Here is a 25743-nt window from a genome sequence, read left to right as displayed (position 1 = left end):
TGTGTTCGTATTGTGGGACGTCTGCAACTCCATAAAACACTTACTTTTCATAAGGTACGCACACCATCCAGCACATACACACTGAACATTGATATTCACTGGAAATTCAAATATTATTGGAAAATCGAACCTTGTTGCACACTTTAAAACTTCGAAAGATAGGTAGGCTAAATAAATTTACAGATGAGGTGAGTCAGGCGTAGAAATCCAGAGTGAATTGGGTTACTGACCAGGTGTAGGCCTATCACACAATGGGGCAGAGTTCCCCTAAAAGGCTTCCGATCGGTTCTTGCTTTTATAGATAGATATCATTTTATACCACATTCAGGGTATAGATCAAAAGACAGTAATTGTTCTGTGAATGCAATAAATAAATGGTTTAAGATAACAATACCATACTTCATCATTTTTATTATTTTACTATTAATTAATTAATTAATTAATTAATTAATTATTTTATTCTATGATTTTAAAATAATTATATGTATGATATGTAACCAACACACCATCAGAAACAAGCCCTTGGTCTCAATGGGTCCTCCCTGGAATACAGGTTGAGTAAATATAAAATTAATGACATAAGTAACAAACAATTGGCTCACATGAGATAACACTTGGCTACTCCTGCTCTGCATTTGCAACTTTGCTCTCCTCCTCCATGTCTGCTCAAATCATGTAACCTTGATGCTAGGCAGGTGGATTTGCGAGACCGCAAGATATAGGAGTGAGATCCTGCCCTCTATACTGCCCTACAAAGTCTACTATCTACACAAAGGGTAAAACTGAGAAAAACTGCTTTAAAGTTTTTTTAAAAGTTTTTTACTGGCCAGCCAAATGGTTTATTGGTAGGTGATAAGTGATATGACACTTATTTCTACATGTATTGATGATGTAATTTTTTTGCTCAAAATTCATGATGACTTATTTGAACTTTGACCCCCAAAATGTAGTTGCTGCACTCTGGTTTTGCTGTAAAAGGTCCTAATAGTAATGCAGAAACGGAATGCAGTAACTACAATGCTGTTGTCTTCTTTCAGCTTTTATATTTTGTTTTCAGTGAATAAACATTTCCAAATTGATTTTGTTAGAAGTATATTTAAAAGTGTTTAACAACTCTATTCAAAGATTTGCGTATTATAGACTTAATATTATAAAGTAATGCTATATTTTGGTCTTAATGTAATTCTAACTTACTTTTTTACTTAATTACTATCTAGATAATAATTTACCTATCAAATAAACTTATAATTTCTATTATTCTTGTCTTCACTATTCAACACAATGAAGAAATACAAGGCTACATTGTATCACAGTCAAAGCAGACTACAGTAAGTTCACTTAGTGTGGTCTGCTTTGGTTTTGAGTTGGATTTTGTAGTTACTGCAATTTTTTTAAAGCATAATTTCTCTGAAATAAAGCAAAATTGAAATCTTAAACTTTGTCACAAGATAGACATCAAGGAATTCATTTTTAGTTATAACTCAATTTCGACCAAAAATGTAGTTACTGCAGTTACGCTTTGTAGGGCAGTATAGCTCTCGCATTGGAAACAGTATAGCCAAACCGGACCGGCATATATATTTCTATTGTCGCATGGTATATATAGTCATATCACTAACCCTACTCCATGGATATTATGCAAAATATAATGAGACACTATAAAAAAAATATCTTATGACACTATTAAACGAAAGACGGTGTTTTTTTATTGCAATGCAAAAATGACATGTTTAAGAGCTAAATACTATAATGTATCCTCACAAATGCACTGTGTAGCAGCAGTTTGTAGAAAAATCTAGATTGGTGTTAGATAATTACTGCTTAAATTACTCGGGTCACAGGCAAAAAATGGTTTTCAGTCTTTTTTATTTCACACTGCCTCGTTTGGGTGCAGGGGACATCTTTCACCCCCTCCTCTCCCCTCCTCGCTCCGTGTTTGTACCCTGACTCACAGCTGTCTTCCATGGTCTCCCTGGTCTCTCGGTTTGGCCTGGCGGCTTTGAGGTTGTGGTCAAGGCCTGGGGGCATGAAGAAGGAAGAGGAGTCATAATGAGAAGCTCCCCTCAACTCCTGCTGCCTAACCTGCCCTGGAGCCCCTTTGTCTCGCTCCCTTTCCACCGCCATGCCACCCATCTCTTCTCCTCTTCCTGTATCACTGCCTCTCGTCTCAGACACTTCTCCTTGCTTACAGGCCCCTCCTCTTCCCTATTTAGTTTCCTTACTACTTTTTCCCACCCCTCAACCTCTGCGACTCTCAATCTGTCCCCCATTCTTGCCTCTGCTCTCCTCTCCTGGGGGTCCTCTCTACCCGGGGCCTCCCCTCAACCTCCGCCTCCCTGCCCAGCCTGGCCCACAGTCAATGGGAGGCAGGCAGCCTGACTCCCTCAGAGCAGCAGGAAGCTGCAGCAGCAGGGGTTAGGCCTGTATGGCGCTGCCGGCTGGCTCTGTCAGAAGTCCTGCCAAGCCAAGGATGAGAGACCTTTGCCAGTGCGGTATTGGGGCACCGAATAAAAATATTTTACAGATGTCTGAAGTCAGGCATCGGGAGTCAGCAGCGGCTTACTCAGGCCTAGAGCAGAGGTGTCTTTTTAGTGCAAACGATGTGCATGCTAATGTATTAGCGTGTAGGATTTATGATAAATAAAATGAACTTCAAGTATTAAAAGAGGAAAAAAGTGCTTCATAAAGTGCTCCTCCAGACTCTTGGCATTTCAGGAAGTGGGTGCGTGTTAGGAGGAGGGATATAAGCTGATCTTTTTCTGGATTGGCTGGAAGGAAAGTGATTGATTTGACTGGGTTGCTTTTGAAGAGGGGGAGCATCCAATGCTACTATACTGTGAATGCCTGGCTGGGTTCCCAACCAGATCTGGCTTGACAGTTTAACAGTGAATATTTAACATTGCGCCTCTCTGCGGGGCTTGGCTGTAAACAGCAGTCAGCAAGCAGCATAGCAGCAAAAGCCTGCGTGGTGCTGGGCCGCGGTTGTGAAGCCCACCTAAAAACAACGCACAAGCAGGAAGCACATCTTGAAGTTCTGATTTTAGAAAAAGGCAGATGGCATGGGCTGGTGGTGTCACACTGTAAAAAAAACACCAGGATCACCTGATGAAAGCAGCTCCCGCTTGCTTTGAACAGCGAGTCTGTCATGGCTGGTGTCTGCTGTGTGGCTCCGGGTCAAACTGTGATACGCAACTCCTGGAATTTGTGCTTTTTAAGTTTTTCATGTTCAAATCGTCTGAGGGGGAAAAAACAGAGGGGGGAAAAACAGGAAGTTTCATTAATATTAATATTATAATAAGTGAAGGAGGCAGGGAAGACCTATCTGGTTTAGCTGCTTTCAACCCCTGTTGTGGAGCTTTTTCTCTCTCTCATTTTGTTTCTCTTGTTCTTTTTCTTCCCTTCTGTCTTTCTCTGCAATCTCAGTAAAACTGTCGGTTTTCTGTTGTTATACTCATGCCAACGTTCCTATGTTATACTGTGATTTAGAATATATAGTTAATACCATTTTGTTCTGAAGTATCTTCAAACTATATTCATCATTCTAATTGTAACACACAAGCAGATTCTTAATTAATTGTACAAATTACCTGCTAAATCTCATCTGGATTTAGTCACTGAACACAAGTGCCCTCCTGAAATCTATAAAACCTTTTTAGAAAAAATGTATCAAGCATAGTGGCAGCTTGACTTGGGCTTTATTTTTCCATTTGCCAACTGCAATGCTTGAGTTGAATTCAATGTTTGGATGTGTGGGGACATAAAGTCCCAGGCTTGGAAAATCGGCCAATAAGCATCAATAGACCAAACCCCTGTTGGTAGACCTTGGTATTGTTTTGGATGAATTCTGAATATTTATGTTCTAAATGGTATAAAAGAAAACACATGGCTTTTTACATGAAAACCGCTGCCCTGAGTTATTACTGAAGGCAGCAGTTTGTGTGATCGCTTTAAAACATTGTTTCTCAGTGTTTCCTCAACAATTTAAAGAAGGAGGTTCTTATTGCTTGTGCTGTTTCTGATGACAGAATGAAGACGTGATGAGAATGATGAAGTTGTGTTATTACGGAGGGATGGAGCGGAGAAAAGAACAGAATTGGTTGTATGATGGTGAGAGTGGAGTGGGATGGATCTGATGACAGGATTAAGAGAGCGGTTAAGACTGTGTTAGCTATTATGAGCTGGATAAAATAAGCTGTTTACAGGGTTGTGACATTCAATCATTTTCTGGGCTCTTTTCCCATCTCTGAATATATATGGATGATCATTTGGATTCAGCGTAATTTGTGCTTGTGAACACGTATTCCTGGGGAGCTCAGTTATTTATTGGGGTCCAGTTGTTTAGTCAAGGACTCCTGTTATTTGTTCCATGTCTCTGAATTAATATTTTGTCCAGCAGATTTTAGTTTCCCAATGGGATTTGGGTTCAAAATAAACAACTTTGTATGAAGATGAGTCAGAGACATTTGGATTCAGCTGCAGCCCTGTTAAGCCTCGGCTCTGATATCTAGAATTGAAGCTGATTTGTGGAGTTCTACTGATGTTGGATGAATGCAGGGCAGAGTCCAGCCTCTGTGTGAGGGATGGTGGAACAGGTCTGACATCTCTCCTGAACTGAAAAGGGAAATCCCTGCAGGCACAGAGTGGAGAGGAGGGGTATGGGAGGAGGGCGAGAATGGAGAGAGGTGCGACCCCTTCGGGGTATTCTCCGATCGTCAGCTCCTTACACATATACTCGCACACATACTGGGATGCTCCGTCGGTGTTCTGGGTGATGCACTCATGCAAAGAAGGATGAGCGCCTGAGGATAAAAATATGTCGAACTTCTTGTGTGTGCATTTGTGTGTCTTCCTATGCATGTGTTGTGCTCACATGTAAGTTTATATTTTTCTGTAATCCGGCTTTGTAAAAAGTTGTGGAAACTTTGAAAATGCCTAATTTTAGCATTTTGTCTCAAGGAATGTGCTTGAATTTGAATTTACTTCTTGAAAAATGCTTGATTTTGAACATTATCTGTTTTTTAATATAAAAATCTTAATTGCAGTGAAACAATTTCATAATCATATTTGTTTGTTTACAAGTGTCTCACACAGACAAGCTAATTTGAGCCTGACTGATATGGGATTTTTGAGACGGATGCCGATACTGATTTCAGATAACCGATATGGCAGCTTGTATAGTAATTTTTGGGCTGGAATGAAAATAGACCTTTTTATGTGTATTTTGCACCACTCTGCAAATGTACCCAGAGAGCTGCTTTTCTCAAAGATAAACTTTTAGTAAATTAAATAATATTTAAACATTATTATACAAAGAATATATTACATTGTCAGCCAATTCTATAAATGATAAAATGGATGAATAAATAAATAAATAGGAATAAAATAAATAAACATCATTACTGTTTAGTTTCAGTCAATTGCTTACTATAACAAAAGAATAAAAAAATGAATAGCTAACAGCATTTTTAAATCACGGCAAGCAACATTTTCTACATGATATATTTTATAAAAAAAAGTTTTATAACAGACAATTCATACACCGATACCGATAGGCCTTTCGTAGGCCAATATCAGATGATAATATCAGCTGATATATCTGTCGGGCTCTAGAGCTAAGCTAGCTAGCCAATAGCAAGAAGTCTAAGAAGAAACTAAGTGTCAATAGACATTGATTCCTGTAGATTTAGATGTTGTGATGATAAAGGCTTTAGATGTTTGGCTTTGGTATTTTGAAAATGCTTGATAAGTGCTTAAATTTTACTCTTAAAAGCTGTAAGAACCCTGAATAATTATTTGGGTCCAAATGTACATTTTTGTGGTGTTTGGCTTCCACTCTTGGTCTATCCACAGCAATTTAAAGTGTTGGTAGAATAAACCACATTTCTCACTTCATTTCTATGCACAGAACATAGACACAATATATTTTTCTTTCCCCAGAATATTGATGTGTAACAGAGACGTGGTAAGTAAAGAAATGGAAGCCAGCAGATTTTATTTTTTCAAGAACCCATTCCAAAAATGTTGACTGGCTTTTATATAGATGCATTCTTCGTGATTTATTTTCAGTCCCAAGTTTTTTCCTCAAAGGTACACCTCCTCTTCAAGACAGAGCCATATGTCTAGAAATGAACAATGCACGCCTGCCTGCCCCCCTGTTATTAATCATCACACAGTTTGTATTTTTCAAATCCCAAATTCAAAACCTTTAAGAAAACCTACCTTGAGCAGTTAATTTGGCTTTGCTTTGTATATTTACATATGTGGTCAAACCAAATAATTTCTGTGTGATGAGATGTGATCCTAAGCCAGGATAAACCGTGCTACTGGAATCAACTCAAGTTGTTGCCTTATTGTTAGTTTCATAGTAAGGAGTCATCCTCCTTGGCAGTATGACAACAACATGGGTGGATACGCACAGTCATATGCAGCAACAGTACTGAATTTGACCTCTGATTGAGTAGCAGTGCTCTGGATCTGGTTAGAAGATTGTGTGTGCGTGTGTGTGCGGCAGCCAGCAGGGCTCACCACAGAAGCCACAGCAGGCTGAAACTGAAGCAGAGCCAGAGCCAAGCTTGATTTTTGTGGAGCCACATTCCCATGGGTCCACTATTAGTGTGTATTCAGTATATGCATCCAGTTTTAGCTCCATTTCTCCGTATGTCTCTGTGTGTGTATTACATTGATGTGTGGACTCACACTTTGTGTTTTGGTATCTCTTTCTCTCCTCATTGGTGGAGCTAAGGCAGTTAAGAGGGAACAGGGTCTTGGACATTTCCATTACTGACTGTGGAGATGCTGAAGGGTTGTGGTCCTCTTCCCCCCGTCCCCCACAGAGTATATGAGAAGGCTTGGGCCCAGAAAAGCCCCAACACGAGCCCTTAGCCCTCACGTTAGCACTCAACTATGTAACGAGACATGCCTGGGAACTGCTCCTCTCACATTACTAATGACTTGGACATCTTGCTCTTGTCATTTCCTCTTAGACAAACTTCGATGCTGACGCAGGGTAACTGCTTCAAACTATCGAGGGAGAAAGGGGGAAAAAAACCTGCTTGAAGGGAGAGACTGCTGGTTTTGTGTGAAGGAAAAATAGACTACATTCAACAGATGTTTTTTTTGTAATGGTTGTTTCATAGATGAGAAACTCAAATGACAGGTCTCATCATATCCAAACAACACAGAGATGGGTCAGTAGTTGCTGCTTCATCACTGCTGCTCCAACTGCATGCTGGGTAGAAAGCACTAGGGGCATTAGAGCCCGATCGATATATTGGTTGACCGATATGAAAACTTTTAAAAAATATATATAATGCAGATAACTGAGGCTTGGGGAGATTTAGGAATTTCAGCCATTAATTTCATTTTTATTGAATCTTTATTAAGATGGTCAGCCATTGACTGAAACTGAACATTATGGGTTTTTTTTAGCTATTCTGTATTTTCTCAGTTCCCATTTGTAGAAATGATTGACAATGTAATGCATTGTATATGTAATATAGCCTATAGTAATGTATTATTGGTTTGGTTTCTGAGTACCTTTGCTTCCTCATATCGGTGCACAATCCTCATAGAAAGGTTCCGTTTTCTTTCCAGTGAAACAATTCACCATATTGGTTGGCATATCGGCAAATGGTGATGTTTTTTGGAAGTATTGGTCTCAGAAATCCCATGTTGGTCTGGCTCTATTTGGAATCAAAATGGATTAACAGGGTATTTGGTGTTATAGCTTTGTAATCTCCCTAAAACACCTGTTTTACTTTAATTCCTTGTTTAAACTAGCCTGGCTAACGCCAGACTAATCACAAATGAGATCTAGCCTGGAAACGAGCTATTCATTTCTCCGTAGAGAAGAGGTGGTTTACGATCCTCCAGAGCCGTTTATTGGGCGCTACGAATGTCTGTCATAAGCGTCTGTACGTAGCTCTTAGCCAATCGTATCAGTTATACCAGATGACGTATGTAGAGCGACAGAAATTGATGTTTACATAGCCAGACTAGCTTATCTCTACTTTGAGACTAAAATGCTCAATTCTGCTTCTGCAACGTTTTTCTGCACCATGTTCTGACTCTGGCTGTGTGTGTGTGTGTGTGTGTGTGTGTGTGTGTGTCTGTGTGTCTGTGTGTGTGTGAGATCACTGGCGTTACAGCAGCGAGCGGTAGCGGGGCTAGTTGGTAGATTAGGCTTTTGCCAAATCCTGTCGGAAGCAAGGCTAAAACATCCTTTTCTCGTGGTGAAACAGGAGTGTAAAGTCGACAGAGAGCTTCGCGTTTGCTGCAGCCATGTTGGATCCGTAAGAAAACGATAAAACTACAAGCTTCCGTCTGTCGAGTAGTACGCGTCATCGTCTTGCCGTCCCTCCCCGTTCTGTGATTGGATCCCTAAAACAGGGCTAAGAAACAGCCATAGATTCCAGACTGTCTGCAGGTTCGAAACAAAATTGCAGTATGGGTATACCCAGGCTATGTTTAAACTACAAATGCCACTTTATCTCTTCTTTGTACCAGGCTTTGTATGTTTATTCAAATCATTTTTTTTACATTGGTACCACATGCAAATTTCTGTATCTGTTGGTTGTTTGCTTTTATTCAGTTTTTAGTTCACATGGGCCATGGCAAGCTGCCTCCTTCTCTGTAGCTTAATCTCCTCCTTTATATATATTAATAGAGGACAAAGAAGGCTAATGTCATTTAAGAATCTGAACACTGCGCAGATGATGATGCTCTCTCCTGTTAGTCTGATCATGAGGTTAGACTTCAGAAAACACAGCTGTACTGATGAAGACCAGACTGCTCCCGGAAATGCTGTGTAAAACAATCCTTTATTTAGAACGGAACCAAAAAAGGGATTGTATCATTTCCTTTATATTTGTTTTTATTATTTTTTACTTTTTTTTTTTTTAATTTATTTTTTTACTGTAAGCCTTCTAACCTAGCAGACAAACAGAGCCACAGCCCTGTGGTGCAGAATGTCACATCTGATATCCCAGTGCCAGAGGTGATGAAGCTAATTTGGTGGTCAGTCAGAGACATGGCAAAACAAAGAAAGCCCTTATTGTTCCTGGAGCATTGAAAGCTCTGCTGTGCAACGGTCTGTTTTGCGTTGTGAAAGACCACGAGTTGTTGCCACAGGGCACTAATGCAACCTAAAGCCTCGGGATCCTGGCCATGCTGCGGTGTTCAAATCTGGGTGTGGATGCTCGGTTCAAATGTTCAGATGAAGTCAGAGGTGTGCTCCTAAATACCCTAAATAGCCGCTCTAATACAAAATAACAGAATAATCATAGACAAAGGCAATTCTTTGCTCCATTTTTGTTTTGTTGTTGTCTGGTAGCTTGTTGTATAAAGGCATTTCAATGTAGAAGAGGTGAAATAAAGGGGGGGTCACTATACTGTGTTCTACAGTCATGTGATGTAACCACTCAGGGTTTTCGCACAGAATTGCCACATATGAATTCCCTAAACACTGACTGCAGTGCTTCCTCCTAAAATAAAAAGGAATAAAACTAATAGACCAGAGTTGACTGTCTTGATTTTTAAGCCACCATGTCAAACATTAAATGGCTTGATGTTCTCCGTTGTGAGAATTAATTGCTTTTTTAATTTTTTCTTTCTTGTTTTTTTTTGTTATAGGATCTAAATTAATATTTTTGGGCTTTAGAAAGTAAGACATTTAAAGATGTCACATTTGTCTCAATGATAGGTGTAGTAGTAGTATGTATTTTTCACTGTTAGCAGAGTTATGATAAACCAATCAATTTATTGAGAAAAAAAATGGTTAGGGCTTACTGTGTATTTTCTTGAATTCAAGATATAATTGAACTGAGAACAAAACAATAAATGCATAAAAAAATTCAACATTTTGGTAAACTAAGTTCATCATATTCGACAAGAAAAAATGAGTGTCGTTGTGATACTGAATGCGGCATAATAGTCGTTTTGTCTCAAGGATCATAATCTTTGGAAGCCAAAATTGTAATTGAAAATAAAACTGAATGAATCTCCCATCCCTGTAACGGGCCGGTACAATCGGCAGTTGCAGCCCTAAATCAGACACAAATACTTTTTTATTTTCTTAGTGCTGACGTGGTGAAATGTTAATAGACTGAAAGATTTCCTCTGAAATGATGCACTTAACTTTATATGGCACCCTAAAAGTTAAGTAATTCTGCTCTGAAACCATTGCAGCCTGGAGTTGCGACTACATCCATGATTAGTCCCTCGAACATCCTAAAAACTTGTGACATCACTCGCAGCTAGATCAGCCAGCCTAAATTAAGTGCTCTTGATTTTCTTTCACATATTATGCATTCAGTTTCTATTTTAACTGAGGTGTGATGGTGATATTGCATTTTGAAGGGCTGTGAATGAAGTGAGAGTGTGCAAGCATAGCCCAAACCCCCAGGGTCCCCTCTCCTGAACGCCTGGGGGGGTTCTCTCCTTCACACAGCCTGCTCCTTCACACACTAAGCTGGTTTCTGAGGGATCACACAGCTGTCTTAAATGCAGCTCTGTTTTTGCATACTTTGCCCACACGATTTTTCCTTTCCTTACACATTCAGCAATTTGTCAATATACCTTGTTTATTCTCAGTGATTGACAGTATGAATTGGTTTCACCCAGGAAAAGAAGTGTGGTGAGGAAAAAAGAGAGAGGGGTAGTGTGGCTGGCGGTCTTTTTTTGACTGGTACCATGGCTGTCTGTCACTCTTCTTTTATCATTGAAATTGGAGTTTATCTTTTACAAGCCTGAGTGGAATGTTTTTGTTTTTCAAGTGATTATTAGCATCCTCCTTGGCTGCCGTCTCCGGCTGATGAAATGAGCACATCAAACGGTGTGCCGCGCTAACGAAGCGGAACGGGCTCGCCGGATAGCTGGCTGGCTCCTGCCTTTTGCTGTAAGGCACCTGCTGAAGTGACAGGCTGGCAACAAAGGGCCCCTCGCCACAAGAGAACCGTCAGTGGCGCTGTGGAGTGGGCAGGACAATAGAGCAGAGAGGTGGCCTGGGCTTTTAGCCACGTGCCAACTCGTGTCGACAACACACAGCAGCAGCGGAGCACAGAGGAGCAGGGAGGGGGGGACAAGAGCGAGGGAGAAGGAGAAAAGGGAGGAGAGTGGCTGACACCTGCATGTCCTTGAGTTCTTTTCTGAATGGTGGACATCCTTAATATACGTAGGGGCTGAAAATGCGAAAGGAAAACTGAGATAGGAGGGGATACAAATCATGCAGGTGTGCATGTGAAGGCAGACACACACACACACACACACACACACACACACAGAAAGACAGAGAAGAGTCCAGTGTTGCTCATGGGATTACCAGCTCAAGGAAGGTCAGGTGATAGTGCAGATGTGTGGTATAGAGGCTGCAGTAGGTGAAATGTACACACACTGGAGCAGAGCACTGTGCTAGTTTATTTGGATTGTTGGGGAATAAATCAATTTAGGCCTCACATGAAGCCCAGGCTGTTTGTGCTGTGCTATTTACTTCTGCAGTGAAATAATCATTAGCCTATAAAAATGTGAAAGTGAAAAATGTAAAGGAGGGCTATAAATAGTTAGCAAGCAGCATTATGGATCACTGGCCTTGTAGTGTCCCAATGGACCTTAGCGGTTTTCTTTGTCTTAATTCCCTTTTTTATCATTTCTCTGCTCCCTCCGCTGGGGAGAGGGTGAAGGTCTGAGTTCTACAAAGATAACACACTCAAACATGCACACATAGATATTTGTACAGAGCAGAAACATCACAGTTGTACTTAATGTCTCTTCGTGTCAAATTTAAATCCAAAAATGCATTATGCAGACATGTTAACATTGAGTTGGAAGTAGAGCTACACCAGTAGGTTGGCTGGGCTGAAAATGACCAACCAGTTTAAGCCAATTGCAGGTATATTGGCATGTACACATATGCCTGCCAATAAGTAATGCTGGGTTCAGACTAGGGATGGGCATTTTCAGTTATTTTTATGTTTGAGTAGTTCCATCAAATTATTATAGAGTACTCGCAAATACCACTAAAACATCTCTCTGACCTCTCTGGCTTTAGTCTGACCCAAGATTGCAAGCTCTTTCATGGCAGCGCGTTACAGCTTCATCACAGCCTCCCATTTTTACCTTTCAAAATAAAAGCACTAGACATAAACACAGCATCACAGCTGACCAGAGAGAACTTCAATTCACTTAGATCATTTGCGAAGAGGCAACCCAACAAAATAGCGTTCAATATTTATTAATATATTAAGAAGTAATATGAGTTTTACTCAGTTACATTATTCACATTATACATAGCTGTGTGTAATATTAGCCCATGTTGCCATGCTACTTAGACTTAATAGATAAGTCAACTACCTTACCTATACAGTAACTGTAGCTCACGTTGTGTGTCGAATTCAATTGTGTAGCCTATCGCCGTCATCTGTAGTTACAACAATCATACTGAAAATATCTTTATGAGCATGTTGAGCGCCTAATGTATGCATTAGCTTGGTGGCTGGCATGAGCCATTTGTCATAGTAGAACATTGTAGTAAGATAATGAGATGAAAATATAAGAAGAAATGACATTCCAAAAATGTCCAAAAGATCTGTTTGAGGTCATTTAGAAACTTTTCTACTATAAAATGTCCTACTCTGTAGATATCTTTTTAAGGCGTACATATAAATATATTTGCTTATTTTCTGTGTTTACCATATAGCATACCACAATAACAATATTGTTTTCAGTTTTTTTTTGTAGACTCTCAAACATTTCTGTATTGGCCTCATAAAACCAGTTTTGGTCAGGCTCTAGTTGGAAAAGCCTGAAAAGCCACATTGAGTTTGATCAGATACATTCAGTCTGTAAGCGACCTAGCCATTAATCCAGCCATGTTCTTCCTGTTGAATAATGAATCCTGTTTGATGTCAGTGTTGTTGTTTGGGTCCTCTGTCTGACTGTTTGAGATTCTTTAATATTCTCATGCTGAGTTGTGCCCTGATTAACTTTATGCTTTTGTAGCCAGATTTGGGGAACGGAAAAGTCTAAATGATTTGACTCTGTAGTGTGTTTGGCTGGCTTTGCAAAGCATATTTTCAAAGGTTTTCCCTTTATGTTTTTTTTTCTTTTAGATTGAGAGACAATAAAGTTTCCTCTCTTCATTTTCTATTCCATCAAGTCTTGGACCGTCTTACTCAAAGACCTCAAAGACTGGCTCACATGCTGAGGTGTAATTGGTCCTCTCCCACTCTCTGTCTCTCTCTCGGCTCGTGGTCCAACGAACACGAGTGCTCGCACATTTGGGCTAATGATTTTGAATAGTGATTAAAATGAATTGGAGAGTGCGCAGCTTCTGTAGTATCCGGACCTCTCCATCATTAGTGGGTCTCTTCCTCTCTCTTCCTTCTTTTTCTCTTTCTGTATCAGTGTTAGTCAGGCAGGGGTTTCAGACGAGGCCTGGGGTGGGCTTTCATGAGCACAGACTCAAAGATTTCTCCACTTCTTGTAATCATGGACACCACTCTTCTAGCACTTTCACTGTCGTCTTCTGGCTCCTCAAAGGTGCCTTTGATTCCCTCACATCCTACACCCAGGCCGGATAGTGTCACATTATATTTTTCCTCTTTCCCTTTTTTTTTTTACTTCCACCCCCCCTCAACTCCTCTCTTCCCCTCCTTTCTTGCCCATCTCTTTTCTCCCCTTCTTTAGACCTGAGCTCATCAGTCTGTGTTCATATTTATTGTCCTCGGATTGAGAGCTGATTTAGCACTCTTCTCTTTGGGACTGCTTAATTCCAGGACCCTTCCCCTTAACTTCCCCATTCACCCCCCCTCCCTCCCTCCCAGTTTGCCTTGATCCACCTTTTTATAATCGGCTCCCTCTCTTTGTTTTTCCTCTTCTCCTGTTTTAAATGAATAATGCAGAAGGGAGGAAATGGGGATTAAAGAGGAGCTAAAGCCAGTGCCAACTTCTGTGGTGCACAGCTCCACACCGTCTTTCACAGGACCGTGAACACATCAGGGCTAACAAGCTTCTTTTTTTTTTTCTCTCCTGCCATTTTTCTCAGTTCTGCATCTGTCCCACTCGGTCTTACTCCACCCCTGCTGTCCCCTACTCACTTTTGCCTTTTCCCTCTCACTTTTGCCCCAGTTCACTGAAGATGTGCCGTTTCATATCTAGATTGGACGACTTCTTACGAAAAGCTAACTTGTGGATACTACTTTTAAAAACAACTCATCTTAGTGATGAAGGAAATGTTAGTTATGAACAATTATTTGGCTGAATAGGTCAATAAAGAAGCTACAGAAAAAAAAATGTATTTCAGGTTACAAATTTCACTTTTCCTTGTAAATATTTAATGCAAACATATCTTTAATCAAAAATGTGGACTGGTGATGTCAGGAGAATCTGTCCACTGGTGCATATCTGTTCTGAAATCATGATGTAATTAGAAGGAATTCTGGTTCTTTGTTTTAAAAAAAAGCAATGGCTATTTGACAGGAGTAAAGGAGAGCGGGCTGGGTTAACACAAAAATATCCTTGGTATTGGGCCAAAACACAGACAGACTGGATATTGATAGGATGGACAGATACTGATTGTTGGAACAGGAAGGGAAAAGGGTGGAATGACAGGGTGAATAAGGGCTCTGTCCTGCCCAATATGTTCTGAAGGAGAATGGCTTTAAACGTACTAAAAATATTGGTGCTCAATAAACAAACAGTTCCAAAACTCAACCCTGTAGAAAGTCTCTGTCAAAACCAGTTTGATTGCATTGTTTTCTATTCTATTTATTCCAGTTACTCTGATGGAAAGCTCCACAGTGGATCAGGAAAAGCTGATTTTTTAAGTTAAAATTAGGAGTTATCTTTTTGTTAACCTCCTCATTTCACTACAAAAACCTAAATAAGCTGGCAGCTGGCTAAAGGGAGATCACTGGGGAAGTGAAAGTTTCCATCACTTATAACAAACCTACCTGCTGTTGACTATATTGTATGTTGTTTGCAGTAAATATCACAAATTAAAATGTGTTTTTTCTGTTTAAAAAGTACAAACATAGGAAGATATTGTAGTAAGTATTCACCTATGTTTTACATCTCCAGTTCGATCACAGCTGATGGGTACATGCTTTGTTTACACGACATAGCAGAAGCGCATAACTAACAGATTCAGTGTGGACAGAGAACAGCCAATGCCAAGTGACAGAAGGACATAGGTTAGATTATAAGAGATTTAATTTTCTGTTTAAAATGATTCTGTAGATCAAAAGAAGTTATCCATTGACTTAAAAAGGCAATCCAGTAATTCATGAAGTTTAGTTTACTGGTCATGAGGAGTACTGCTCAGCCTGTGAAAACGGTTGTATAATGTCTTCCATGGTTCTGGAGGCAGCTTTGCGAAGCTTGAGAAAAGAAAACCCTAATGATGTCATCAGATGAGCCCCCCAACTTTATGAAAGTGCAATACATAAATCACTGGAGTGCCCCATTTAATGATGTTGGATTTTTGATTGGAGCCAGCATTTTATGGCCTTCAGGGGAACTGCAGCTTAAATTGACTCTTTACTCTTGTGTTGAGCAGAAGGTATAGAGTTTTATGTCACAGGAAAATAAAATGAAAAGAAATTACAGATTTGGGATGAGAATGCTAGGAGGGTAAGAGATGGAGATGTGTCATAAGTAAGTGAGGGATGGAAAAAACAAACAAATTAACAAATCAGATATGTGCTGAAAGTGTGAGAACAAAGAAAACTGTTGACTGAAAATTGCTGAATAGTCTTGTTAATACCCCTTTCTTTCCTGCTCTTGTTCTGCCTCGCTCTGTTTCTCCCTTCCCTCGTCTATCATTTAATTACCTACGTGTGATTGGGCCTGCTGTGAGAATGTCGGGCTGGAGTCTCACATTAGATGGAACACAGTCAGAAAACAGTGTTTGTTTACACTGAGTGGTTGGTGGTCTGGATAGGAAAGTTTTTTTTTTTTCACTACTCAACAGAAAAACAACCATCAGTTTGTCAGATAGATAAATGGTGTTCTTGCCAGCTCACTTGCTCTAATGTACTGTAGATCTCGCCAATTTTTATCTGCAAAGGAATGATATATTCACACCTGTCAGCCTAACTGTAATGGAAATGGTGGGAATGGTTGGAAATAAATTGCAGACATTTTTTTGTTTTCAGGTATAATAATATAATTGTTTGACAGTCAATTCGATTGTGACTTCACAGCTGCGAGATGACATCCAAGGAACTAAAACAAGAGTCTTGGTGGTAAAACCTGAGATATTCAAATATATGTTTTATGGTTTAAGGAATGAGCATATTCACATATTTAGCCTCTATTAATTCTCTGTACTGTACTCTAAACTTGGCTCTATCTGTTGTGTTTACAGCTGTCTCAGACCAAAGCTCTGAACTAGTCTGTGACAAGCATCTATGAATAGTTAGGGGATTTACCCTTTAACCGCTGCTGCCAAAATCCTAGCCTGCCCACCACCATTTTTTGTCCCCATGACAGAAAGGCTGATACATTGAGTTTCCACTGCTGTTTGTGGCCACCTAATGTTTTGGAAGTCTCTGTGTTGAGAGCTGGACCTTTTTGTGGATCAGAGATGATGTGAGAAACAGTGGAAACGGTGTTGAAAGTTTAAATTGAAAGTCACAAGGGCAAGTCTTTGCTTTTGATGGGTTGCACATTACTAACACTGTTTGTGAATGGTAGCCCTGAGAATGTGACCTTGCCTCGTTTGATTGACTTGGCTTCGTTACTTGTGCCTTTTTCTGGTGTGTGTTAATCTAACAAGGCAGTCTTAATTGATCTCGTTAACGTGGGATGTGGGAAGCGGTAGAACGTCAGGGAGCTCAGATGCCCCCTGGTTATTTTCACACATAGACAGTCAGAAACACAAGAGGGTTAGGGAGAGGAGTAAGGGTGCCAGCCCCAATCTAACAAAACACAAGGCTGAAGTGCAAAGAATCACTACAAGAGGCAGGAAGGCGGCCTGGGTGAGTGACTTGTTAAGACCTCTGTGACACCTAAATCAAAATGTCACGACACCCTGCTAGTCAGCCATCCAGCCGTCTTCTACTTTTCACCTAGTCCCCATGCATATCCATGAAGTTTCTAGATTGTTTTAATAGGGCTTTGGGAGTATTTTTTTAACACGTACAAATATTAAAGGCTCAAGTACATACTTAGGCTTCAATTTTCTGTTTAATTTAGGATAAACATAATTTTTATGCAAGTGCTCACTGGAGAAAAAAAAAATGAAAAAATCTATTTTATTTTGTTTTTATCAGTCTTTTAAGTCAGTCATTTAATTTGATATTTTTGATAAATATTTGATCAAGATCTCTGGCAGTGTATCAGCTGTTTTAAACAATTTCAGACAGAGTCAGACATACGTTTTCTGATTTGTACCAATATTAAAAACATTTTTTACATGACATACTGTGTAATGCAAAAAGCAATGCTTGGGGTGATTTAGAAAGATGTCTAATAACTATCTATTATATTTTTAATGTATAAAAATCTCAAATATTATTTTACTTTGCTCATAAAAGACTCCATTTGAGTACCATATTGGTAATCTGTGCATTTCACCCTCATCTTGTCTCATATCATATATATAAAATATGAATATATTGCCCAGCCCTTATTGTAACCGTGCTGTCATTTTATTCTTTTGAACATAACTAATATAAGAACAAAACATGATGCATGAAGTTTCACTTTGAGATCACAGGTTTTCCCCACAGAATATGTGATCTAATCAAATCGTAAAACACCTCAAATAGATCTGCATGTTAACGAGAGAAATAGGTTTCCATGACAGTGCCAACCATTATTTGACAGGTAGTACCTTTTAATTGCTGTAACAAATAGACTCATTAATGCCATCATGTTTTAATGTGTGAGGTGACTGTGTCGATCAGATTACTGGAATGCTGATCTTTTGTGTCACTGAAACCATTGTTTATGTTTATTTGTGTATAGAATTACATTTTCAACCTATGAGTCAACTTGTTTCGGGTTAATATGGGAACTTCAAGTTAACCAGTTCTGTGATAATGAGGCAAATTATTATTCTTAGTCTTACCACTGTCTCACCCGCAGATTTCTCTGTTTTGTTTCTCATATATTAAAATTATTTTATTATTGCTCAGTCAGTTGCTTGTGAGGGACACTAATGGTAGCCTAAAATATGTATTTTTTAGTGTTTTCAAGGAAACAGTAAAAAAATGAATGAGCATGGTGTCATTGGTCATTTAGGCAGCCTTACTGGAGTTAGGCCTTTACACAAGTCATGGCAGTAGTTGGCTTTCAGACTGTATCTTTCTTTAGTGGGTTTATGAAGTAAAAAATAGGAACCAAAAAGACTCCAGATCTGACATTAAATGTTTTTACAGTGTTTCCTTTTTTGCCTCCAGCAGTGGACAATTTTAATCCTTATCATTTGTAAACCTCTTTTACATTTGAATTGTTTTAAACTTGTTTGAAACAAGCTTTTAATGTAAATTCCAGAAAACAATATTCCCAATATAGTCAATGCAATCCCAGGAGAAATAGTGTTGTGCAAACACTTATTTCCATGAGCTTCAAAGCTCACATGAAGGCCAGCGAACCCCCAGAAAAAAAAGCTGAACTAATCTAAAATAAACAGCCACAGTATCTGCAAAATACCTCCACACATAGACATGCTTTCTTACATGTACATATTAAAGACATCCAACACGCACAGTGCCATGCATATACATTATATTGCAGATGTCTCATTAGCATTATTAACCTTTAGTGAATGGGACTGACAACATCAGGGGAGAGACGGCTCCTCTGTGCCATTCTCCTCTCCATTGTACCAGGGGATTTTTAATTGGCCGGGGAGGTTTGAGGCGACGGAGACGAGAGACAGTTAGTAATACACAAATGACAGACTGACAGATACGCAGACAGACGGCCTTCACTCTAGTGGAAAAACATGCAAATGTCCTACTGTGAAGTGTGTTGTGTCCCTTTCAGCTCTGTGTGGAACTTTTATGTGTTTGTGTTTGCATGCATGTACAGTATTCATGTAAATAAGACATTACAAAGAGACAGAATCATAAATCCCTTCTCTATAATCTGAACTGGTAGACAAACCATATATGGTTGTAAGTATTCTGCAATACAGAATTGCACTGTCACGGACACAATTGAACTGTCCGGCTTTTTAGAAAATCTGCCTCTGTCGATAGCCTCTGCTCGTTAGTGTGTGTGCAGATGCATTTTATGCCTGCATCTGCACACACACACATCACAGCAAAAACGTGTCCGTGCACATTTCCTTAGTCTAATTTGTATGTTGAATACAAGCAAACACCTCATTTCACATATGCATTTACTTGTAGATGACACATGGTTCCTTTTTATTCATGCATTTTACAGTGTGTAAATTATAAGTAAATTGGTGTTAAGTGATAGAATATATAACTATATTATGTGCATAAAAGCACAAGTGATCCTAGAGCATCTGTCAGAATCAGAGTTCTTCCCACATACATGATTAGAGCAGAGACTCTAGATACATAATCTAATCGCATGTGAGAATATATGTTTTGCATCATACTTTTAAAGATTTTCTGTAAATTATTAAATCAGGTAACATTTCATATAATGGCACTGTCTGTTTTAAGTGCGGTGATGAGCTGAGCAACTGGTGGCGGAGTTTCTTATGCAATTAGCTTGCTTCTAGGCTACATGCCAGAACATGCAATTATACAGCACCATGGCATACACCCATATCCAACACACTCACCTCTTTGTGACCTATATTTTCTCGGAAAGCAGAAAATGAAGTGGGACTGCGTAAATGCCGCTATAACCAGTAATTCCCATGAAACGCTCCTTGGAGGGATGCCAAGGAGATTACAGAGTGGCATTATCTCTGCTTTGTTTAGATTAATATCGCAGCCTGCTGTAGCTCTGCCACGCTGCAACTTGAGAGGAACCCAGACAAAGAGTGTCAAATCCACAGGCATGACGTGGGATCCAGTTCTGCTGAAACTGGACACTCTGGCTGCAACAAGCGCTCAATAGTTTAGTGCTGAACAACAGAGAACAGTTGTCCCGTAGACTGAGGTTATTATTTTCTGGTGTGAAACATTTTAGAATGTATTCATGTTTTTAATGGGAAATTACTGAAGTGTTATGTCTGATGTTCAGACGGCTAACCAGAAGTTCTGTTTTGTGTGTTTGTTTTTCTCAGAGGTGTAAAGGATCAAGCTCCTAACACCATGGATATGGACACGCAGCCACAAGGACAGCAAGCAGCCGTGCCAGTCTTTCAACCCCAGGTACACACACACACACACACACACACAGACACACACATGAAAACAATTTAAACTGTTAACGAGGGCTGTCAAGTAGGAAGACAAACATAAAGTGAGATGATAAATAATTTCTGCCACATGAAGGGTATTTTGTAATGCCTTTTAAACTTTGGTACCATTGTGAGCAATGTTTCCGGTCTCCTTCATGCCAGTTTTGGATTCACAGAATTGATGTTATTGTATATACGTTTTGCATTAGACAAACAGATACAATCAATTAATCAATAAACAGTTTCTAAGGGTGTAAATCATACATTTCTGCAAATATGATATATGGATTATTTGGACTTTGAGACAATATTTGCTGTAATTACAAGGTCTGCCATGATACGTTTTCAATTCAATCCTGGTTACTGTGATGAGATGAAATCATCTAACAGAATTACTTACATCTCTATCATCACACAAAAGCAACTTAAATATGGTTCAAATATTATGATACTGAGCTATGCCAGCTTTGTATTCACATGATTGTTTTTGTTTTTAAGTCTTGCATTAGACAAAAAACAGATACAAGCAACACATTATTTCTAAGGGTGTAAATCACAAGTTTCTGTTCATATGATATATAGATTGGTTTGGGCAGCTGTACAACATTTGCTGTAATGACAATGTCTGCCACGATACAATATCGATTCAGTTCGGAGGACTGCGATATGGACTGCGTATGAGACGATATCATCGGACACCATTATTTACAAAAGCAACTAATATATGGTTTAACAATTATGATACTGAGCTTTTCTGGACATCTTAATGAAAAACGATATATTCTTTTTTATGACAAGAATAAATATAAAAATATCTTAAAGATGATGATATGTGTTGATATTTTCACTTTGCATTGATGATACTGAATTGCTGAATCGATATGTTGATCCAGATCGATGTATCCGGACCAGCAGATTCCCAATCTTAACTTTTCAAAAATGTACTTTAGTATAATTATGATGTAAAATTACAAACATCATGATAAAATATGTTATCCATACGGTCCAGGCCGGTTGCTAGGGGATTCTTTAAGTAAATCATTTATTACAGTCATGTCATATTTTATGGTATAGTACATGATTTTGTTAAATGTAATACGAATGAGGCAAAAAATGTTTTCCCTGTATATTGATTGAAATGTTTAATAATTTATGATGATCTAAGCCATTCATCCATTCATTGAGAGCATAGTATCCTTCCTCCTTCACATTTTGAACTGTAAATATTCTGCATTGCCCTTTTTTCTCTGCGTCAATCAAGTTGTGCCTTTCAGTCCGAGCATCCTTCAGACGGCTGCAGCCTGTGTGTGAGCTTGACTGCAGTGGATGAATTTTGAGTTGTTTCTATTGATCAGAGCTCTGGAGGCTGGCAGAGCCTGGCCTCCCTGAATGCCTCTCTTGGTTCGATACAACTCAGGTTAGCTCTGTGCAGAGCTGGTCATTGTTGGATTTTAATACCGCCCTCCAACATCAGGTCCATTGATTTCTTTCCAGAAGGATGTTTTTGCCTCCATAACTATTGAATAGACTTTAAACAAAGAGGATCATCCATATGCCCCAGAGTAAATGTGGATTTCTTTTTGAGAACGAAACAACACTAAAAATAGGCCTGTTCTCTCAGTAGTTGTTTTTCTTGCGTATGCAAGGGCACTGCAACATTAACACTGGAATTGCCAAGGGGGTTAATTTATTCTAAGATTTGTAATTGCAAAATTAAGGATAATTGGGTTGCACACAGAAGAAAGTCAGATAAAAGCTCTAATGATTAATTTCACTTAGGCAACCCCCCCCCCCCCCCCCCCCCCCCCCCCCCCCCCCCACCACCACCACCACCACACACACACACACACAGACACTAAATCTTCCACTGATCTCTCAACAGTTGATTGTGTGTTATTGTTCAGGCTTAATGATTTCTCTCTCTGTTTTTCCGTCTATTTCTAGCAGTTTACATCAGTGTTAATTCTAGGCCTGCTTTCTGTGCTCAGGTTACTGGTAGCACAGTGAGCTTCCAATGTTGCGTCATGTTTTTTTCCTCTCACAGAAGACGTCTGAACTGATTTCACATTTAGTGGGAGATGGAGAGAGAGTCAGTTAGAGTATGTAGATGGCTGTCTAAGCAGCATCCAGATGGGTGTCTTTCAACAAGTCCTGTATGTGTTTCACACTTTCCCAAGGTTCAGTCTGCTCGGCAGCACAGGGGAAAAAAAACCACCAGCCTCCTCCTGAAGAAATCTGAATTGTATATGTGATGAAGGATATTCTGTATCGCTTGCAATATCATTTCTCTTGGTCCCGGAGGTATGATGCATATGCATTAGGTAAACGAGATGAGCTGGTTAGATGTGCATTTTTAATGGCGCATTTGCTCTTTGAGTGAGTAGGAGGGTTGGTGAGGAGGCCCCCTCAGATCAGATTTTGATCGTCACTGCAGAGTTTGACAGACACGGATCTGTCTGTAAGCGCCAAGACAAGGCGGTGCGGTTGTGGAGCAGATTGAGAGGAGAAGAACGATAAGCACCTTTGGGGTGAATCCTGCCGGTTGGCTGAGGATGAATATTGCATGGTGCCATGCTCAAGGGGGCAGGTGACTGGTGGGGGTGGAAGTGGGCCTCCCTGCCTGCCAGTTGCTGTCTCCGTCTCTACTTGTATCCCTCCCTGTCCCTCCTGGAGACGACATCTTCAGTCGTCGTACCAGCGTTTACATTTGAAAACATTTATGTCTGCACTTAAGTTTTGTTGTAATTTTTTTCTGGAAATCCCTGTTCATACTAAATCGCTTCAACAATATGAAAACAAAACTCCGTGAGCAGAAAAGTTTTTTATTGCAGGTTATAAATGGTAGCTGTTAAGAAGGGGAACAGCACTTCCTAGGGTACTGCACTGAAAGTTGGTCACTACGTTATAATCTCTAACATGACAAATTAAACATGCATACAGCTAATCACCACACTTGAATTGGGTAATAACATATATTGGGATTTACAATTGGTGATCACAGGACGCTTTGGTATAATGTGTAACTTTTTCACAATAACATTTCTAAAACTGACATGATCTATTTTCATATATTATATTGAGTTATATACTTGCATTATCCCAGATGTTCAGATGAGCGCACATCCAAACAAAACTATTTAGGTGAAAGACCAAAGATCTCAACTGCAGGACACAAAGAAAGGTCTGCACTCTTATTAATGTAATGGTCCATTTTATTCAGTCCCTGTCTGTGGCGCCCCACTTTCATCGGCATTGTGGTTATTTACCAGAAGCTGTTTTTATCCAGTTTGAAGCCACATTTTTCTGATTTAAACCGGATGAAGGATTTTAGTCATTGGATGCCTAGATCTTAAGTTATCAGCGAAACAAGCTGAACAAACATCAGCAGCAGCCCTGCTCCCAGCCCCACCATGAAGTCCTGTGATGGAGAAACACTGATTTCAATGGGAAAGTGCTTTATTCAGGGTTTTTTTTAACCTGTTTTATTCACGTGGTTCATTTGTTTTGGAGAGACCTCTGCATATAATTCGGCTCCTGGTAAAAACCTCCTGAACGATGAATACTTAAGGAATCCTGACCAGGATACGATGACTGCAGTGACGAAATGCTGTTGAACTCCCATGTTCCCACCTCACTAAATTTTGGCTTTTGTTATTATTTTCATTGAGAGACTCCTAGCGGCAGAAAATTACTTATTGTGCGTTTAAGGCACCGTGTCTGGCTTGGGACCCTTGTTACCTTTGTTGCATTTAATTTTCCTTCTTTTATCTCTTCATTCCTTTTTATTTTTCTACTCTTGGCTTATCAATTTTCCCCCATCCACATAAAAAATGCGCAGCCACAGCCTCACTGTGAGGCGATTTTTTTTTTTTCAGAAGCTCAGTTTTCAGGTGTTCTAAATGCTTGTTCATTGTACCAATATGAAGAGATGCTTTTTCAAATTTAGTTGGCTTATTGTGGACGTGCCTGAGTTTCTCTCTCTGTTACTGCATCCCTCTCTGTCTCTCTCCATGGGAGACAGCACCTCTGTGCCGCCGCTGGCCTTTCTGTGGCAGCCGTTGGCACTGCTGGGCTGTCACATCACACCCTCGCCCCTCTGCTGCTTGTCTTTCCCCCCTCTCACTCTCACTCTCTCTCCCTCTCCCTGTCTTCCGCATTCCCTCTTCCCCTCTCCATGTGTCTTGTCAGTTGTGTTTGGCACTGGTGTCATTATTGGGCAGCCCGTATCACACTTCCTTCGATGAGCTGTCTGTCTGCTCTCCCTCTGTCTCTCGCTCTCCTCTTCTTTTCCTATCCCTCTCTCTCTCTCTTTTTCAATCCCCCTGCTAGTGAGTTGCCCATGGCGGTTGTGTGTCACCTTTATACCCAAGACACGCTGTCCCTCACAGACGTTACCCATAATGCCTTGCGAGGCTGCCACTTATCTCTGTCCCCTGCAGCTTGTCCTCATCACCAACCGAAGTGATGTGAGTGAAGAGAGTATAAGCACACCACCGGAATGTTAGTCAAGAAAAACATGAAGAAGTCTGTATTATGAAGATGAGAATTCAGAAAGAGACAAAAATAATCAAATGGCTTACACTTACTGTTTCTTTGTCTTGATTTATAGTGGAGGCCTGGAGTCAATGATCATTTCTGACATTTGACCCAGTGATGGATGGCTTGCATTCTTTTTCTTGTTTTTGCCTTAAAATGAGATAAGTTTTGTGATGGCTAAAAGTAAAAAAAGGTGATTCCCTGATTCCTTGTAATGAAAATCCAAAGAAATAATCAAACATGTAGTCTTGGCAGCAATTGCTTTACCCAGATAAACGAGATATGCTGTTCTTCTGAAAGGTATGCAACCCTACCATCATATTTAGCAAACACATGAACAATCAAGTTTAGATCCTTAAAAGCAGCAGTTTGTAACCCTCTCCTCCCAGTTTTGTTCCGACACTGACCCCTGCGTCATTCAGGGTCACTCCTCTGTGACTTCCCCGTATGTGTGTGAGTGTGTGTGTTTTTCGGGGCCTTGTGTTTCAGCTGGGAGCTCCTGATTGTGTGACACCCGTGTGCGGCAGATGAGACGGCCTGTCACTCAGCCTTGGCCTGGCTGCCCTTTGAAGGCCAGGCCAGGGGGCGAAGAGGTGCCGCAAATGGCCTGTGAAGTTTACATACACTGCCCACTGCTAAACAGATTAGCTCTAATGAAGTGTCTAATGCCGGGGCCGCTGGCTGACATAATCCTGCCTGGCAGCCCGGCCCCTTGGCTGCCAAAAAAGCCGCCCTCCCTCCAGCCCTCTCTTCCGCCCTCGCACGGCCTCTGCTGCCACCCAGGGCGACTCCACACAGGGAGGTGCCCACTGTTAATCATGCCGGACAGTGTGCGATCTGACATGCAAATGTAGGTCATTGCATATGTAAATGTGTGA

The 25743-nt window shown here is 40.1% G+C and overlaps 1 protein-coding gene across 2 annotated transcripts in view; it reads left to right on the top strand.

Moving 5' to 3' along the window:
• Positions 1 to 25743, top strand: part of nek7 (NIMA-related kinase 7) — an 81597-nt gene that overhangs the window by 14754 nt on the left and 41100 nt on the right. For both annotated transcript variants that reach the window (XM_059340926.1, XM_059340925.1), the window contains exon 2: positions 20213 to 20300. In XM_059340926.1, the coding sequence (XP_059196909.1) occupies positions 20241 to 20300 (60 nt within the window). In that variant the 5' untranslated portion in view covers positions 20213 to 20240. The remainder of the gene's footprint in view (positions 1 to 20212; positions 20301 to 25743) is intronic.

Source organism: Centropristis striata, chromosome 9 (assembly GCF_030273125.1).
Source record: "Centropristis striata isolate RG_2023a ecotype Rhode Island chromosome 9, C.striata_1.0, whole genome shotgun sequence".
Classification (NCBI taxonomy): Eukaryota; Metazoa; Chordata; class Actinopteri; order Perciformes; family Serranidae; genus Centropristis; species Centropristis striata.
Note: the sequence above shows the minus strand (reverse complement) of the source record. Positions and strands in the feature narration are given on the sequence as shown.